Source organism: Gopherus evgoodei, chromosome 4, assembly GCF_007399415.2.
Source record: "Gopherus evgoodei ecotype Sinaloan lineage chromosome 4, rGopEvg1_v1.p, whole genome shotgun sequence".
Lineage (NCBI taxonomy): Eukaryota > Metazoa > Chordata > Testudines > Testudinidae > Gopherus > Gopherus evgoodei.
Window position 1 is genome coordinate 115,911,567 of NC_044325.1, and position 17,859 is coordinate 115,929,425.

At 44.8% G+C, this 17,859-nt stretch overlaps 1 protein-coding gene across 6 annotated transcripts in view; it reads right to left on the reverse strand.

The window, feature by feature from the left end:
- The window catches only part of CRACR2B (calcium release activated channel regulator 2B), an 80,583-nt gene that overhangs the window by 33,038 nt on the left and 29,686 nt on the right, over positions 1 to 17,859 (reverse strand). For all 6 annotated transcript variants that reach the window (XM_030560664.1, XM_030560669.1, XM_030560668.1 and 3 more), the window contains exons 2-4: positions 12,311 to 12,544; positions 11,285 to 11,396; positions 2,668 to 2,839 (exon numbers count right to left, since the gene is read on the reverse strand). In XM_030560664.1, coding sequence (XP_030416524.1) covers positions 2,668 to 2,839; positions 11,285 to 11,396; positions 12,311 to 12,511 — 485 coding nt within the window. In that variant the 5' untranslated portion in view covers positions 12,512 to 12,544. The remainder of the gene's footprint in view (positions 1 to 2,667; positions 2,840 to 11,284; positions 11,397 to 12,310; positions 12,545 to 17,859) is intronic.

Below are 17,859 nucleotides of genomic sequence, written 5' to 3' on the forward strand. Positions count from 1 at the left end.
TTGGGAAAGAAAATCACGAATCAGGCCCCCCCCCGCAATAAATCATGAGGTTTTAAATTATTATAAGGCAATGATTTTAGAGCTACTTTACATATATTAATTATCACACAGCTACTGTGAAGTAGATCAGCATTACCCCATCGTTTTACAGGTGGGGAAACGGAGGCACAGGGAGGTGAAGTACCTTGAACAAAGTCCCATCCCATGCTAGTGTCAGATATAGCAGTCATGCCTTCCAGTTCCTTTATGATACTTTTAACAAAAAACTGAGATGAAACACCCCGTCTCAAAATGACCCAAGCATTCAAACTCTGGTGTCTCTTTAGAGCAGTGTGGACTAGTGGATAGAGAACTGGATTGGGACTTAGAAGACCTGGTTCTATTCCTGCCTCTGCCACTCTCCTAGGTGACCTTGGGGAAATCTCCTCACCCCTCTGTACTTCAGTGTCCTTCATCTGTAAAAGGGGAATAATGATGCTGACCTCCTTTGTAAAGAGCTTTGAGATCTACTGATGAAAAGCACAATATAACAGCTAGGATTTATTATTATTTTTCACCACTAGAACCATGCATCTTAACTTACTGTTTCTTTGTGCATGATGGGAAAAATATGGAAGAGGTCTCCATAGCCCTGTGGGAATGGGATAATCTCTCCTAAACCCACAGCCCTTCTCAAAATGAAATAGGCATCTTAAAATGGTGTCAAGTAATGATCTCAAGTTGCAGTGGAGGTGGTTTAGGTTGGATATTAGGAAAAACTTTTTCACTAGGAGGAGGTGAAGCACTGGAACGGGTTACCTAGGAAGGTGGTGGAATCTCCTTCCTTAGAGGTTTTTAAGGCCAGGCTTGACAAAGTCCTGGCTGGGATGATTGGTCCTGCTTTGAGCAGGGCATTGGACCAGATATTCTATGATTCCATGATTCTATGAAATGCTGCTCACCAATAGAGTGAGAGGTAGGGAGGGCCGGAAATTACTTCTGTGCACTATTTCTGGAGAAAACATCTTTGGGGCAGGGACTGTCCTTTTGGTCTTTGCTTGTACAGTGCCTAGTGCAATGGGGTCCTGGTCCAAGCCTGACGCACTAATGCAGTACAAATAATAAGACAGTCCAAAAAACGTAGACTAAATCTTAGCACTCTCACTTTAAAATAATAAGACCTAGCTCTTCTATAGCACTTTTCATCAGTGGACCCAAAAGTACTTCATAAAGCAGATCAGTATCATTCTCCCCATTTTACAGATGGAGAAACTGAGGCATGGGGCAGGAAGAAACTTGCCAAAAATCACCCAACAAAGCAGTGGTAGAGCTGGAAATTGAACTCAGGTCTCATGACAAAAAACAGGAAATTAAGGGACACATTTACCCTGTTGCAAGTGATTAAGTGGTGCTTAGACAGATATACAAGCCTAGTCTAAAAGAAGCTGTCAGATTTCAAAAGAAATAAAATAGGAATGAAGCTGGTATCATTTTATTCACTGCAGCATTTTTGGCATTTACCATCTGTTTGGAACGTTGCCTGTTTATAAGCTCTTCTCTTAAATCAGGCAAGGTTGTCCATGGGGATGCCTGCAGCATGGTACATCTAAATTCCTGTGGATGGTAACCGAAGACCATGCCACCATAGCCTAGTGAAGAAGTTATATTTCTTTAGGCAAGGTGGTCACTTCTGTTGGGGTTTAGGGCAAATGTTTAATTTAAAAACTATTTCTCTGGGCCAAATAAACTTTTGCCTGGGCTGGTGGATCAGTGACCATTTCAAGGAATATCTCAGATGAACCAATGAGGGTAGAGACTGATGATCTACATCACTGGAAAGTTGGACACTCCAGCTTTTGACTGATGTATGGCAGCTTTTTCTACCTATCATGGTTTGTGATGTATCCAATCATACGAGTCACATTTAAGCTGTGCATGTATGTCCACTGTGCCCTGCTCTTTGGAGCAGCAGCCTGGCCTAGGATCCAGCCCAACCTACTCCTGTTCATATTTAAAAGAGAATCCTGAAAACGAGGCAGAAAAAAAATCCTACCAGCTGAGGAATGCATAGCTATTTATTTCAAAGAATGATCTGTCCTGGGGTGAATGTTCCATCTGAGGGGATGGCTAATGATGTATGCATCAGATCTGAATTACCCAGATCTGTTCAGATTCAAGTCCCAACAGGGTCAATTTACTCCCTCATCTTTCTAGGTGGACCAGTCAAGCTCCAGGCACTGCATTGTGCAACAATCTACAAATAAGACCTTAAAGACTAAGATCTTCTGCATGGCTGTTGAAGGTACTTTTGGAAACACAAAGAAATCATCTCTTTGCCTAAATCCTCCCCATGCCCATGGTTGTGCTGCAAACTGTGCACCAATTGGTTGCCATCCTGACAAAAGCAATATTTCATAGCTGAAACATGAGTCTATAGCCTGCAAAGTTCTTTGGGAAAAGTGCTGCATTAAAGGCTGCTGGTAAATATTCAGGCTAGATATCCCAGACTCCCTGACATTTCTAATGCAGCACATGAAACAAGGTTGGGATACAAAGTGCCAAGGCAACACTTCTGAAAGTACGTCCTTGAAGATAACCAGCAGTGCCAGGTCAATTTCTCTCGGTCTGTGCTGAAGCACTGAGGTTTAGCTACTGTAAAATCAGATCAGAACAGGATTTGAGACTTACTCTTCAAAGACCTGGGCTGCTCCAAGCTGCTCCATCATTGAACAAAATCGCTTCTCCTCTTCGTCATCTGTCTGGTCCAAGTCGTCTGACCAGCCTGACTCAAAGGTCTCCTCATGTCTGGAGTGATCTGTGCTCCCAGATCCTTGATACAGCTCAATCCCTATGAATTTCCCTGCAGGAAGGGGGAGGAGGGAAGAGGGAGCAGAAGGTCACACTGTATTTAGCACTAGGCAAGCTCTTTGAGAGGCAGCCTGAACCAGCTCCATTAGAGATGGCCAAATCCAATGGTGCCTATTAAATACTGCCCTCAGATAGCAAACAAACAGCCTGTTCTTGTATCATTATGAAGTGGAGGAAATTGGTCGGTATTCAGTAAGAGCTGAATCACGCCCCCCTACTGGAGGTTCAGCAACTCAGGACTTTCAGCTGATGTGTGTTTAGCATTCAATTCATTACACCACAGTTCAGTATGATAAGAATGGAAGGACGGGTCTCCACTTAAGGCAGTGGAGTGGCATTGGGGGTTCAAGTCCCAGCTCTGGCACAAGCACCTTATGTGATCTCAGGCAAGTCACTGAATTGTTCTGTGCCTCAGTTTCCCAGTCTGTAAAATGGAGATAAAAATCCTTCCTTTCTCCTGCCCTGTGTCTACCTTGTCTATTTAGATTAAAGGTCTTTGAGGCAGTGCCTGTCTCTCAGTATGTGCTTATACAGTGCCTAGCACAGACTCTCTCTTATCTCACTTGGGACCTCTAGAGGTTCTACTGTAATATTAGTAATTCTCCTTTCACCCAGCTCATCTCCCCAAGTACTATGCTGAACAAAATGGGGACAGCTCTCTGAACAAGGCCCCCTCCTCCTCGGGTCTCTGTTCATCCGGAGCACTACACTAGGAAGGTGGCATTTATTGGGAGTTGAGATGGAAAAGAGTGAGGACGAAATTCTTCCTAAAGGAATACATCAAGCAGCTCTCGCTAGGAAAAAAAAAAAGATTTTAATGCCAAAAGGGACCATTATGATAATCTGATCTGCCCTCTTGTATAGCATAGGCTGGAAGGCCTCACCCGCTGATTCCTGCATCAAGCCCATCACTTATGTTGGAGTTATAGTGTAACTTCAGTACCAGGAAAGATACTGGAACAAACAATTGAACACTCAATTTATAAGCACCTAGAGGATAATAAAGTTGTAAGGAATAGTCAGCATGGATTTGTCAAGAACAAATCATTTCCCTCTTTAACAGGGTTACTTTAACAGGATTTCCTTCTTTAACAGGGTTACTGGCCTGGTGGATGGGGGAGAAGCAGAAGACAGGATATATCTTGATTTTAGTGAGCCTTTTGACTCAGGGCTTGTCGTCACAGATCGAGGCCGCTGCAATCAATGCAGCATGCATCAATTTAGCGGGTCTAATGAAGGCCCGCTAAATCGACGGCAGAGCGCTCTCCGGTCAACCCGGTACTCTACCTCCCCTAGAGGAGTAAGGGAAGTTGACAGGAAAGCATCTCCCATTGATTCAGCACAGTGAAGACACTGCAGTAAATCGACCTAAGTTACATCGACTCCAGTTATGTTATTCACGTAGCTGGAGTAGTGTAACTTAGGTCAATTTACCCCCATAACGAAGACAAGCCCTCAGTCCCACGTGACATTCTCAGAAGCAAACTAGGGAAAAGCAGTCTAGATTAAATTAATACAAGGTAGATGCACAAATGGTTGAAAAAAAACACACTCAGAGAGTAGTCATCAATGGGTCCCTGTCAAACTGGGATGGCATATCTAGAAGGGTCCTGCAGGCGTCAGTCCTGAGTCCAGTACTATTCAATATTTTCACTAATGACTTGGATACCAGAGTGGAAAGAATGCTTATAAAATTTGCAGATGACACCAAGCTGGGAAGGATGTAGTAAGATGAGGCCCTTGAACATAAACTCTTATGTGAGAGGCCCAGTCTGAGGCCTGAAGCCTGAATCAAAGTACTTCCAGGCATTGCTAAGCAAAAGCTGGGCTGTGAGCCAGAGGCAGGCCCCACTCACAGAAGTTGGCGAGAAGAGGGCTGCTAGAAGCAGGTGCATCCACACGTAAGTGCTAATATGAGGAACTTGTGCCAAGATGGCATCAGAACACTCCACAGAGATAACAAGGAATAGGCAGGTGCATCTTAAAGACAGGGTCAAAAGGACAGCATGATGGATAGATCTGTTTGAAACAACATGATCAAAGGAAGAGACAACACCCTAATGACCCAAGGGGTTGTACTTCAATACATCAGTAGGGATGAGGAATCTGTCCTGTAACTGTATAAAAGTAGGTCCTGGAGTGTACATCCTTGTCTGGCCTACGAGGCAGTGGAAAGTCCCACCACTGACTGAGCCGGTCCATTGCTGGGGGCACAAATTCATAGTATGTCCTGTAGAGTCTACGGGAAACTATTACTGTGCTTTGTTTGACAATAACCTGGCTCAGGTTCCCTCGTACCTTACTAGAGTCTGTGGTCTTTGATGGTTCTCTGGGGGTCTGCTGTGTCAGCTATCTGTGCAGAACTGGGGCAGCACACAGAGGGAACACGTATGCAGCCGACTGTTATCATCGAACAAGAGCAGAGTACCACACCGGTAGCTACTGACAACAAGGAGTTGCAAGCATTTTGGAGAATAGGTTTAGAATTCAAAACAACCCTGAAACCTTGGCAAGACCTTCACAATTGGTCTGAATTCACCAAGATGAAATTCAGTAAAGATAAATGCAAAGTACTTCACTTAGGAAGGAAAAAAATCAAATGCACAGCTACAAAATTGGGAATAATTGGCCAGGTGGTGCTGAAAAGGATCTTGGAGTTATAATGGATCAAGACTGAATATGGGTCAATAATGTGATGCAGTTGGCTAATATCATTCTGGGCTGCATTAACGGGAGTGTTGTATGTAAAACACGGAAAATGATTATTCCACTCTATTCGGCACTAGTGAGGCCTCAGCTGGAGCACTGTGTCCTGTTCCGGGCACTGTACTTTAGGAAAGATGTGGACAAATTGGAGAAAGTCCAGAGGACAACAAAAATGATAAAAAGTTTAGAAAACCTGACTTATGAAAAAAGTCAAAACTGGACATGTTTAGTCTTGCGAAAAGATGGCTGATGTGGGGGGAACCTAATAACAGTCTTCAAATATGTTAAGTGCTGTTATAAAGAGGACAGTGATCAATTTTTCTTTCATGTCAGCTGAAGGTAGGACAAGAAGCAATGGGCTTAATCTGTAACAAGGGAGAGTTTGGTTAGATACTAGGAAACACTTCTTGGTATAAGGGTAGTTAATGCTCAGGGAATTGGCTTTCAAGGAGATTGTGAATTCCACATCATTGGAAGCTTTTAAGAACAGGTTAGACAAACAGTGCTCAGGGCTGGTGTAGGTTTACTTGGTCCTGCCTCAGCACAGAGGGATGGACTAGATGACTTCTCTAGGTCCCTTCCAGCCTTGCATTTCCATGATTCTAGCTTTAAAAATACATCCAGTCTGGACTTAAAGATAAGCAAGCAGAGGCACAGGGAGGCAGTGTCTAGTTTCCTGGTCCAAGAACTTCTGGGTTCTAATCCCTGTCCTGAAATATATTCATGACTCTGGGGAAACCACCTAACCCAGGGGTGGGCAAACATTTTGGCCTGAGGGCCGCATCGGGTTTCATAAATTGTATGGAGGGCCGGTTAAGGAAGAGGGTCGTGGCCCCCCTCCAGGACTCCTGCCCCATCCAGCCCCCCCATTTCCTGATGGCCCCTCTGGGATCCCTGCCCCATCCATACACTCCTGGTCCCTGTCTTCTGACCACCCCTGGACCCCAGCTGCCCCATCCAACCCCTCCTCTCATTCCTGATGGCCACCCCCGGGACCCCTGCCCCATCCAACCACCCCTTCTCCCTGTCCCCTGACTGCCCCCGGAACTCCTGCCCCTACTGCCCCCTGCTGCCCCATCCAACCCCCCTCCTTCCTGACTGCCCTCCTGGGACCCGTGCCCCCATTCAACCTCCCTGTTCCCCCGCCCTCTGACTGCCCCGACCCCTATCCACACCCCCGCCTCCTGACCACCACCCTGAACTCCTCTGCCCTCTATTCAACCGCCCTGCTCCGTGCCCCCTTACTGCACTGCCTGGAGCACCGGTGGCTGGCGGCGCTATGCTGCCACCGCCACCTCACAGCACAGAGACTGGGTCAGGCTGGGCTCTGCAGCTGCACTGCCCCAGGAGCTCACAGCCCCACCGCCCAGAGCATTGCGCCAGTGACGGCACGAGTGAGTTGAGGCTGTGGTGGAGGGGGAGCAGTGGGGGAGGGACTGGGGCTAGCTCGGGGGCCAGGCAAGACAGTCCCATGGGCCAGATGTGGCCCACGGGCCGTAGTTTGTCCACCTCTGACCTAACCCCTCTGTGCCTCAAGTCAATAGCAGAGTAGAATCTTAACTCAATCGTTCCTGGCTCCAAGCTGCATGCTCAGACCATATGTCTACTGCATCTTTTCCATTACCTATAGACAGCGTTTTGGTGTGTCATTTGTATGAGACACACTACAGTCAAGCACAATGTTTTGTTTTATTTTGAATGAGATCCTGTCATTCCTCTCAGCCTGCCCCTAATAGCCTTGATCAGTGCCCTTTGTGCCAATTCATAGACTATGAAAACTTCAGTATCAATTCTCTTATGAGTGGAAGGCCATAAACATGTCTGGGCAGTTGTCATTCTCTGACATGTGGAACATGTTCAGGAAATAGGTGGGTTGCACTGTAATAAGTGTATCCTTCTGTAGTAGCAGCAGTTTAACTCTCTGCACTTGAAGTGACTGCTGTAACCCTACAGGTTTGATGCCAGCATACAGTGCCAAGTCTGGTATGGAAGGAAGGCCTGCTGGTATTAACCCATAAACCTAGGAGCAATGCCGGAGAGCAGAGTACCTAGCACTGCTTATCTCCATTATTGTTATCTGGCCAACCATGTGCCACATGCCAGTTACTCATATAAAGAGTCCCTGATCCATAGAGCTTAAATGCAAAAGATGCAGAACACAGGAAGTACCAGGACACACAGAAGCTGGGTCAGGTTAGACATTTGTAAATATACTTGTGTGTTTCTGCAGTTTTTTTATAAACCAAAACACTCTATACCGGAGACTCTTCCTGCTGTCCAGGCCTATTCCTTGAGGTGTCTCTTAAATTTCCTCTTAAAGACACAGTGCCTGATTGGCCACCAAGCCACTCCAGTTTTACACCAGTTTCAATGGGCCAGACTAGAGTAAAGCTGGAGTAACAGAGCAATAAATCAGGCTCACTGTCTGTTGTGTTAATTTTGATGGAGTAAGTGGGCTCGTAGAATCAACATGACCTTGTCTTGAGAGAAAGGTCTCCTTTAGATTAAGGAGATGGTAACACACACACTTGGGCCAAGATTTTCATAAGTGGTTACCAATTCTGAGTGCTCCATTTTTGGATACCCAACTTGAGACAAGGGAAAACACTGAGTATCCGTCCTCTTAAAACCAGGACCTTTAGAGTATCTCATAAGAATATATAAATGGCCACATTGGGTCAGACCAGTGGTTCATCTGTCCTGCATCCAGTCTTCTGACAGTGGGTGGTGTCAATTGCTTCAGAGATAATGAACAGAACAGGGCAATTAGCGAGTGATCCATCCCCTGTTGTCCAGTCCCAGCTTCTGGCAATTAAAGGCTTAGGGACACCCAGAGCATGGGGCTACATCCCTGAGCATTTTGGCAAATAGCCATCGATGGACCAATCCTCCACGAACTTATCTAGTTCTTTTTTGAACCCCATTATAGTTTTGGCCTTCACAACATCCTCTGGCAAGGAGTTCCACAGGTTGACTGTGCTTTGAGTGAAGAAGTACTTCTGTATGTTTGTTTTAAACCTGATGCCTATTAATTTCATTGGGTGCTTGGTGTGAAGGAGTAAATAACACTTCTGTATTCACTTTCTCCACACCATTCATGATTTTATAGACTTCTATCATATCCCCCTTTAGTCATCTCTTTTCTAAGCTAAACAGTCCGGTCTTTTTAAACTCTCCTCATACAGTAGCTGCTCCAGACCCCAAATTGTTTTTGGTGCCTTTCTCTATATTTTCTCCAATTCTAATATATCTTTTTTGAGATGGGGTGAACAGAACTACATGCAGTATTAAAAGTGTGATTTAGATACTAGCATTATGATTTTTTTAGTCTTATTATCTATCCCTATCCTAACGGTTCCGAACATTGTTAGCTTTTTTGGGTGCTGCTGCACATTGAACAGATGTTTTCAGAAAACTATCCACAATGATGCCAAGATCTCTTCCTTCAGTGATAACAGCTAATTTAGATCCCACCATTTTGTATATATAATTGGGATTACGTTTTCCAATGTGCATTACCTCTCCCCAATGTGAAAACTGATCATTTATTCCTCCCCTTTGTTGCTTGTTTTTTCAGCAGTTACTGATCCATGACAGGACATTCCCTCTTATCCCAATACTGCTTTCTTTATTTAAGAGCCTTTTGTGTGGGACTTTGTCAAAGGCTTTCTGAAAGTTCATGTACACTGTATTAACTGGATCACTATTGTCCACATGCTTCATGGTACCCTCAAAGAATTCGAATAGATTGGTGAGGTATGATTTCCCTTTACAAGAGCTGTGTTGACTCTCCCCCAACATGTGCATCTACATGTCTGATATATCTGTTCTTTCAACAAATATATCTGTTCCTTCAACCAATTTGCCTGGTACTAAAATCAGGCTTACCAGCCTTTACTTGCCAGAATAATTTCTGGAGCCTTTTAAAAAAAAATCCATGTCACATTAGCTATTCTCCAGTCATCTGATACAGAAGCTGATTTAAGTAACAGGTTACATACCACAGTTAATAGTTCTGCAGTTTCATATTTGAGTTCCTTCAGAACTCTTGGGTGAATACCATTTGGTCCTGCTGACTTATTACTGTTTAATTTATCAATTTGTTCCAAACCTCATCTACTGACTTCTCAATCTAGGACAGTTCCTCAGATTTGTGACCTAAAAAGAATGGCTCAGATGTGGGAATCTCCCTCACATCCTCTATGGTGAAGACCAACGCAAAGAATTCATTTTGCTTCTCCTTGTCTTCCGCAAGTGCTCTTTTAGCACCTCTATTGTCCAGTGGCCCACTAATTATTTGGAAGGCTTCCTCCTTTGATGTATTAAAAAAAATGCTTTTGCTGTTAGTCTGTGTCTCTTTTGCTAATTGCTCTTCAAATTCTTTTCTAGCCTGCCTAATTATACTTGACTTGCTCGAGTTTATGCTCCTTTCTATTTTCCTCACCAGGATTTGACTTTCTGTTTTTAAAGGATGTCTTTTTGACCCTATCTGCTTCTTTTACACTATTGTTTAGCCATAGTAGCATATTTTGATCCTCTTGCTATTTTTTGTTTTTATTTATTAGTTATTTTATTTCATACTGTTTTTATTTATTTGTTATTTTTCATCTCAAGTTGAAGTATCCCAAATTCCCAATCACTTTTGGAAATTCACAGCCCTGATTCATACATTATCCCTTTGCTCCGAGCCATTAAACTGTCCACGTAGCCTAGCCACACAACCCAACACAGACGGAGATGCCTCTTATTTAAACGATCAAAGCCAACCGGGAGAGTATTTTCTAAGACTTCATGACCAGCCGGAGGAATGGAGTGGAGGTCATGGAGGTCATTATGTTATAAACATTCCTCTCCCTTATCAGTTGTCTCTTGAGCTGCATCAGCAGCTGCTACTGTGGACCTGTTTATATAGTACCAGCATTTTCTAAGTGGCTAATAAAGAGTACTGTAACCAACAGGAAAGCAGGGCGTCATTTCTCTTCACTGTATTATCAAACCAACAGCACTTCCATCAGCACACATGACAGCTGAAGTGCTGCATCATATAAATCCATAAAGGCACAAATTTCTACTAGTGAGTGTAATTAACCATGGGAACAGCTTACCAAGAAGGATGACGGATTTGCCAACACTGGCCATTTTTAAATCAAGATTGGATGTTTGTTTAAAAGATATTCTCTTGGAATTACTGTGGGGAAGTTCTATGGCTCGTGTTATACAGATGATCAGATCAGTTGATCACAATGGTCCCCTCTGGCCTTGAAATATATGCATAGATCTGATTTCCAAGGTGCGGATTTTGTCCCCTCATAAAATAATGTTCCTTATGCAGCCGCTTGACCTTGGATTTCCTGCCTGCTGGGAACACCAGAGGGAAGCCCAGGCATGGCATGTGGCCAGTTATCCCCACCAACTGTCTCCTATCAGAGAGGTTCAGAGATGTGGCTGGCAGTTATAAGGAAGTACTGCAGAAGCTGAGAAAAGGAATGTTCTACAGGACTGGAATGACAGGAATGCTTAGGAGGGTTGGGAGACATCTCAGGGTTATGATATACACACACAAGAAAAGTTAATATTAGCATAGGGTGGAAAAGAAACAAGAAGGATTGGGCTAACTGGTTGCAGGCAGTTGGCAGGTGAGTGTTTAGAGCCAGTGAGTTCTGCTCCATCTCTCCTATATATGTTTCAACACATACACACTGCATTACCCACGTGTACCTGCTGCTCTTACCTAGTCCCATGCTGAACTCGACAGGTGTCAGGTACCCATTATTGTCCTGCTCCAGGCTGTCAAAGACAGCCTCCAGCTGTTCTGGGGTCAGGGGCAGTTCACTCTGCAGCCGCTGGACAGACAGAAGGAGGGACAAAATAAATACCAAACTCTGGACCCACGTACAGCCCAACTCAAGTCTTTCCAATGACTCCCACTGGGCTTGGATCAGTGGTCTTACACCCACCCTACTGGGAGTGAGAGGCTACAACTGTTAAGGCAATGCAGCTGAGCCAGTATGCAGTAGTTTGAAATGCTCATCAGCACAGGGAACTGGATTAATGGGAAGGACTGTGCAGAGGGTATTTTGCTTTCTACAGGTTACTTGGTTCTGAGGAGCATTCTTCCAGGATCATCCCCAAACTTCTTCCAGGACCACCTGTTATGTTTTTAGTTGTCCTCTGTCATCTACTGGGCTTTTCCTGTCATTCTGACTGAGGAGAGCTGGCTGTGGCTCTCTCGGAGCATCAACACCTCAAGATTTTAAGTCAAAATAGACAGCAGAGAGATGCCTCTCTCCAGATCACAGTCATAATTCAGTCCTGGAGTTAGTTTTCAAAGGAGACAAACCATCCACAGACAGAGGTACAACCAAGGTGAGAAAAATCGAACGGTGTGTCCTGTTATGGGGGCCGTGGTCGGGATATGGGACACAATATTTTTGTAGAAGAAATCCCTCTCCCTCCTCCCCCCCCCGCCCCGTGCTCTAGAGTAGGCCGGGGTAATGGTGATGGTAAAGGGGGCACATTTTTGGAAAAATTCTGACAACTTTCCTCCTTCTCCACCCCAAAATTAGAAATTTCCATCAAAGTGCTACTGGTGCTGTCCACTTGAGAGGGGCCATAAGACAACAGAGGTTATACATGGCCTAACCAAGAGCACCCAGCAGTGTGTGGTAAAGCAGTCCCCCTGGAGTGCAGTCTTCTGGCTCACCTGCTTCCACAGCTTCCTGCCCGGAAGCAGAGCAGGAGGGATTCTTCTCCTTACCTGCATGTCCAGCTTGGTGATGAAACCCTTCTCCTCCTTGTCACACAACTGAAAGAGCTCCCTGGCCTTTTCCAGCATCTCCACCTGCACATCCCCTGCTTCACTCAGGCGGAGGCTGGAGGAGGCACTGGCAACCACCCCATCCTCTTCCTCTTCCTCTTCCTCCCAGAGGGCATCCAGGAGCTTTCCTCTCTGGTTCATCTTCCCAAAGCTCTCCCGGCCAGGGTCCAACAGCTGTGGTGGAGGAAGCCGAAACAGTTAAATTAAAATGAACTGCAGTTCACAGGTGCTCCAACCCACCACACACAGGCTTCAGAGAGACGCCAACTCACTGCAGGTTACCCAGTAACGCCTCCTTGGTCAGAAGCACAGTACTGAGAGCCTCTCAGGTCTCTGACTGGGGTCACTGGGGAGGCAGAAGAAGAGGCCTCAGACGGAGAGAGGCCAATACCTCTGATTGCCTCACAAAGAGCTGCAAGCTACAAACAAGGCGCAGGCATTGCTGAACTGATATCAGAGAGCTAATGCTGCTGACTGCAGTGTGGTCGGCTCTTGCCGTGTCTTCACACAAAGACATGCACATCTTTGGCTCAGTCTTGCAGTGAAGTCACAATTCTCCATTGGCAACAGTTGGTTGCCAGAAAAGATTAATCAGGATGGGATCACGAACTAAGAGAAGATGGTACAGGAAGGACCCAGCAATTTTCAAGAAGGGCTGGATATTGTTTAAGGCACTGGACTAGGACTCAGGAGAGCTGGGTGCAATTCCTGGTTCTGCCATGGGCAAGTCACTTTAGTTTCTGTGCCTTAATTTCCCACATATACAATGGCATAATAATCCTTCCTTACAGGGGCCACTTTTCCTTCTTATCCCCAAGCCTACATGTTCTGAGAACTCAAAAGCTGCCAAATAGAATTTTAAGATAAAATGTTAATTTTGTAGAAAGAAACACACACACACACACACACACAAACTTCAGCTGCCATTGAAAGCAATTTCCAATAAGTTATGAGGATCTAAAAATAAAGGCATCAACTTGACTATAGTATTGCTACTGTGATACCGTGTGTGTACACACACACACAAACACACCACCTTCCAAGTGAGAGGTTCAGATCAGTTCCCTATAGACTGTTTTTCCTTGTTACCAGTAATACATTTTAAGCCTTCCTGAACCAAATTGCTTTAGATTTCAACTCCGCATTGTAGGGGAGGAGTGAGTGGGACAAGAGGATGGAGACAGATTTAACAGCACTAGCCAAGGAATGTATTTAATTTTCAAGAAATTAAAACCATTGTACAGATGCAAGAACAATAGCTGAGTGAATTTTTGCTTGCACTCTTGATACGCTGGAAGGACAAAGAATGTCACGTACGTAAGCAAGAAGTAACTGACACTAACACAAAAGGACTAGGCAGTTATGTACCACACTATTGACTTTTTGCTCATTATTGCTATTTGGAGAGTTAAAATGTGGCTGTGCTCTGAAAAATGACTGAGCAAAAAGGTGCCATTTTTACCTAAGAGATTTCTTCCCTGAGAGCCTTCAGAATCAGGTCTCCTGATTTTTAGCAGCAACCATGACAACATATTTATTTACAGTATATTATTCAGATGTCTCTGTGTGCTGTATAGATCTCCAGACAAGCAGTGATCCCTGGTAAACAATGGAAACTAAACTGGAAGTTGAGCTGTGTGGAAACCCATTTGTTTGTATCTGTCTTTACAGTTGCATTCATTAACCTCCCAACGCCACTCCCGTTTACTATAATAAGCCTTTATACTTATTGTTCTTGTAGTCCTGTAGAGCCAATATAACATTTGGCGATTGAGTTGGACTCTATTCCAGCTTATGTATCATTATCTTCACTGTTAACTCATTCCTGACTGCAGGATCTTTACAGAAAGAACTCAGCTTGCTTTTCACATTCTGGGTTGAGACAGCAGGGTTGGCACTCACAAAAACCACCCTTGGACCGTGTAGCTTTATGAATGTCTAACGAGACAGGTTATATGGCTATACATTGATGGGTGATAATTATGGGTGGTAATAGGCTATACTGCAGAAGCTCCCAGGAGAGAAGAGCTCATCCAGATCACTGTTTCATAAGTGGGTGATTTCCTTGGTGTCTCCAATCACATAGGAAAGTTAAAAGATTTAATAGAGAGTCATCACTACTACCAATGTTCTTCTAAAACAGACTGGAAAAGGATTATCTTCCTCTTAGCCTGAGGGACAAGATTTGGTCAATAGCGTGGTGGACTAAATTCACACTCAGAGCGGTGTAAAGTAAAAAATGTCATTGTAGCAGGGTCAACCCCTGCTCCTGCCCACAAGGGGTTAAAAACAGCCCTTAGAGGGGGCTGTGGCTGGGGAAAGCAGCCTTTAGGCTGCTTTGATTGGGGAAGTGGCTGCAGCTGTGGCCACACCCCAAACGGAGCAACAGGACCTTATAGGAGGGCCAGGGGAGCCAGAAGAAAACAGTCTCTCTCTGACTGGAGAGGGAGACAGGCTTGGTTGCTTGGGAACTCACCCAGGGGACCTAGAGGAAGGCAGGGCTGGGGAAAGGCCTTAAAAGCAGGGAAACCCTAGACCAGCAACTCTCCAGGCTGTAGGGCCTAGGTCTAGGCCTCCTAGGTACTGGGCGTGCAGAGGGGCAGCCGGAGAGCAGGTAAAGGCAGCCAGTCCAAACCCCGTTGCCTATGATGAGTGGCTGATACTGCAGTCTGCCCAGTGAACGGGGGCTAGATGGAGACTGAGCAGTAGCCATATACTGAGGCAAAGTGGGAATAGAGGGTGGGGGTCCCTGGGAAGGGGAAACCCTCAGAGAAAGGGGTTATTGCCAGGGGGCAGCCCCCAGGTAAAAGGGCACCGGGTCCAGGGGGGGACACGGGGCCAGAGGACACGTGGATCACCGGCCTGCAGAGGGTGCTCCAGAGCCAATTCCCCGAAGACACCAGCAGGGGGCGCTGCGAGAGTGAGTCTGCTTGTTACAGTCATGCCTAGGGTTTCAAGCACCACATAATCTGGGCCTTTGCAAATGACAGGTTGGAGAGTGGTGAGTCTGACAGTGCCAACCTCATGCATCTGTTAGCGTAGCTGATTGGAGTCTTATTGGAGTCCAATCAGGGGCGGCTCCAGGCACCAGCGCATCAAGCACGTGCCGGGGGCGGCCTGCCGGTTGCCGTGAGGGCAGCAGTCAGGCGGCTTTCAGTGGTATGCCTGCAGGAGGTCCGCTGGTCCTGCGGCCTCGGAGGCAATTCGGCTGCCAAAGGCGCGGGACCAGCGGACCTCCCGCAGGCAAGCTGCCGAAAGCCGCCTGCCTGCCGTGCTTGAGGCAGCAAAATAAGTAGAGCCACCCCTGAGTCCAATGTCATCTTCAGAATGTCACCCTGTAGGGAACAGAGAGTTTGCTCTCCTTGGGGTGTGAGAAGATGGCTTTGCTGTTTGAGAGAGCACTGGGTGATTCTGAAGCTGACACAAACGTAATTCTGTCTTCTTACTGATGAGTGGCAACACCAGCCAGAGTAGGAGGGTACCATGGCTGGTGATGTGTTGGAGAGAAGGGATTGCATGACAAGAGGAAGAGCAGTATCAGCATTGTGCAGATGGGAGGTAACGAGGAACAAAACAAATATGTGAAAAAAAGTCCCATTCAATTATGTCATGTAATAGGGGACAGCCAAAAAATGAAAAAAAATTTAAATGCTTATATACCAATGCTAGAAGTCTAAATAATAAGATGGGTGAACTATAGTGCCTAGTATTAAAAGAGGATATTGATATAATAGGGATCACAGAAACCTGGTGGAAAGAGAATAATCAATGGGACAGTAATACCAGGGTACAAAATATATTGGAAGGATAGAACAGGTCATGCTGGTGGAGGAGTGGCACTATATGTGAAAGAAAGTGTAGAATCAAAGTAAAAATCTTAAAGGAACTAATATAGCAGTATAGCTACATTACAGACCACATGACCAGGATGGTGTTAGTGACTCTGAAATGCTCAGGGAGATTAGAGAGGCTATTAAAATAAAAAACTCAATAATAATAATTAATAATGGGGGCTTTCAACTATCCCCACATTGACTGGGTACACATCACCTCAGGAAGGGATGCTGACAAAGTTTCTTGACACCTTAAATGACTGCTTCTTGGAACAGCTGGTCCTGGACCCACAAGAGAGGCAATTCTTGATTTAGTCCTAAGTGGAGCACAGGATCAGGTCCAAGAGGCAAATAAAGCTGGGCCACTTGCTATTAGTGACCATAATACAATTAAATTTAACATCCTTGTGGCGGGGAAAACTCCACAGCGGCCCAACATTGTAGCATTTAATTTCAGAAAGGGGAACTACACAAAAATGAGGAGGTTAGTGAAACAGAAATTAAAAGGTATAGCACCAAAAATAAAATCCCCGCAAGCTGTGTGGAAACTTTTTAAAGAAACCGTAATAGAGGCTCAGCTTAAATACCCCAATTTAAAAAAACATAGTAAAAGAACCAAAAAAGAGCCCAAAGTAAAAGAAGCAGTGAGAAGCAAAAGGCATCCTTTAAAAAGTGGAAGATAAATCCTAATGAGGAAAATAGAAAAGAGCATAAACTCTGGCAAATGAAGTGTAAAAATATAATTAGAAAGACCAAAAAAAGAATTTGAAGAAGAAGCTAGCCAAAGACTCCAAAAGTAATAGCAAAAAAAATTTTTAAATACATCAGAAGCAGAAAGCCTGCTAAACAACCAGTAGGACCACTGGACAATCGAGATGCTATAGAAGCACTCAAAGATGATAAGGCCATTGCGGAGAAACTAAATGAATTCTTTGCATCAGTTTTCACTGTTGAGGATGTGAGGGAGATTCCCAAACCTGAGCCATTCTTTTTGGGTGACAGATCTGAGGAACAGTCCCAAATTGAGGTGTCATTAGAGGAGGTTTTGGAACAAACTGATAAACTAAACAGTAATAAGTCTCCAGGACCTGATGGTATTCACCCAAGAGTTCTGAAGGAACTCAAATGTGAAACTGCAGGACTACTAACTGTCTTCTGTAACCTATCATTTAAATCAGCTTCTGTACCAAATGACTGGAGGATAGCTAATGACATGCCAATTTTTTAAAAGGGCTCCAGAGGTGACCCTGGCAACTACAGGCCAGTAATCCTCACTTCAGAACTGAGCAAACTGGCTGAAACTATCGTAAAAAACAAAATTGTCAGACAGATTAACATAATTTGTTGGGAAATAATCAACATAGTTTTTGTAAAGGGAAATCATGCCTCGCCAATCTACTAGAATTCTTTGAGGGGGTCAACAAGCATGCGGACAAAGGAGATATAGTGGATTTAGATTTTCAGAAAGCCTTTGATAAGGTCCCTCACTCAAAGACTCTTAAGCAAAATAAGCAGTCTTGGGATAAGAGGGAAGGTTCTCTCATGGATTGGTAACTGGTTAAAAGATAGGAAACAAAGGGTAAGAATAAATGGTCAGAGGTAAATAGTGATGTCCTGCAGGGATCTGTACTGGGCCCAATCCTATTTAATATGTTC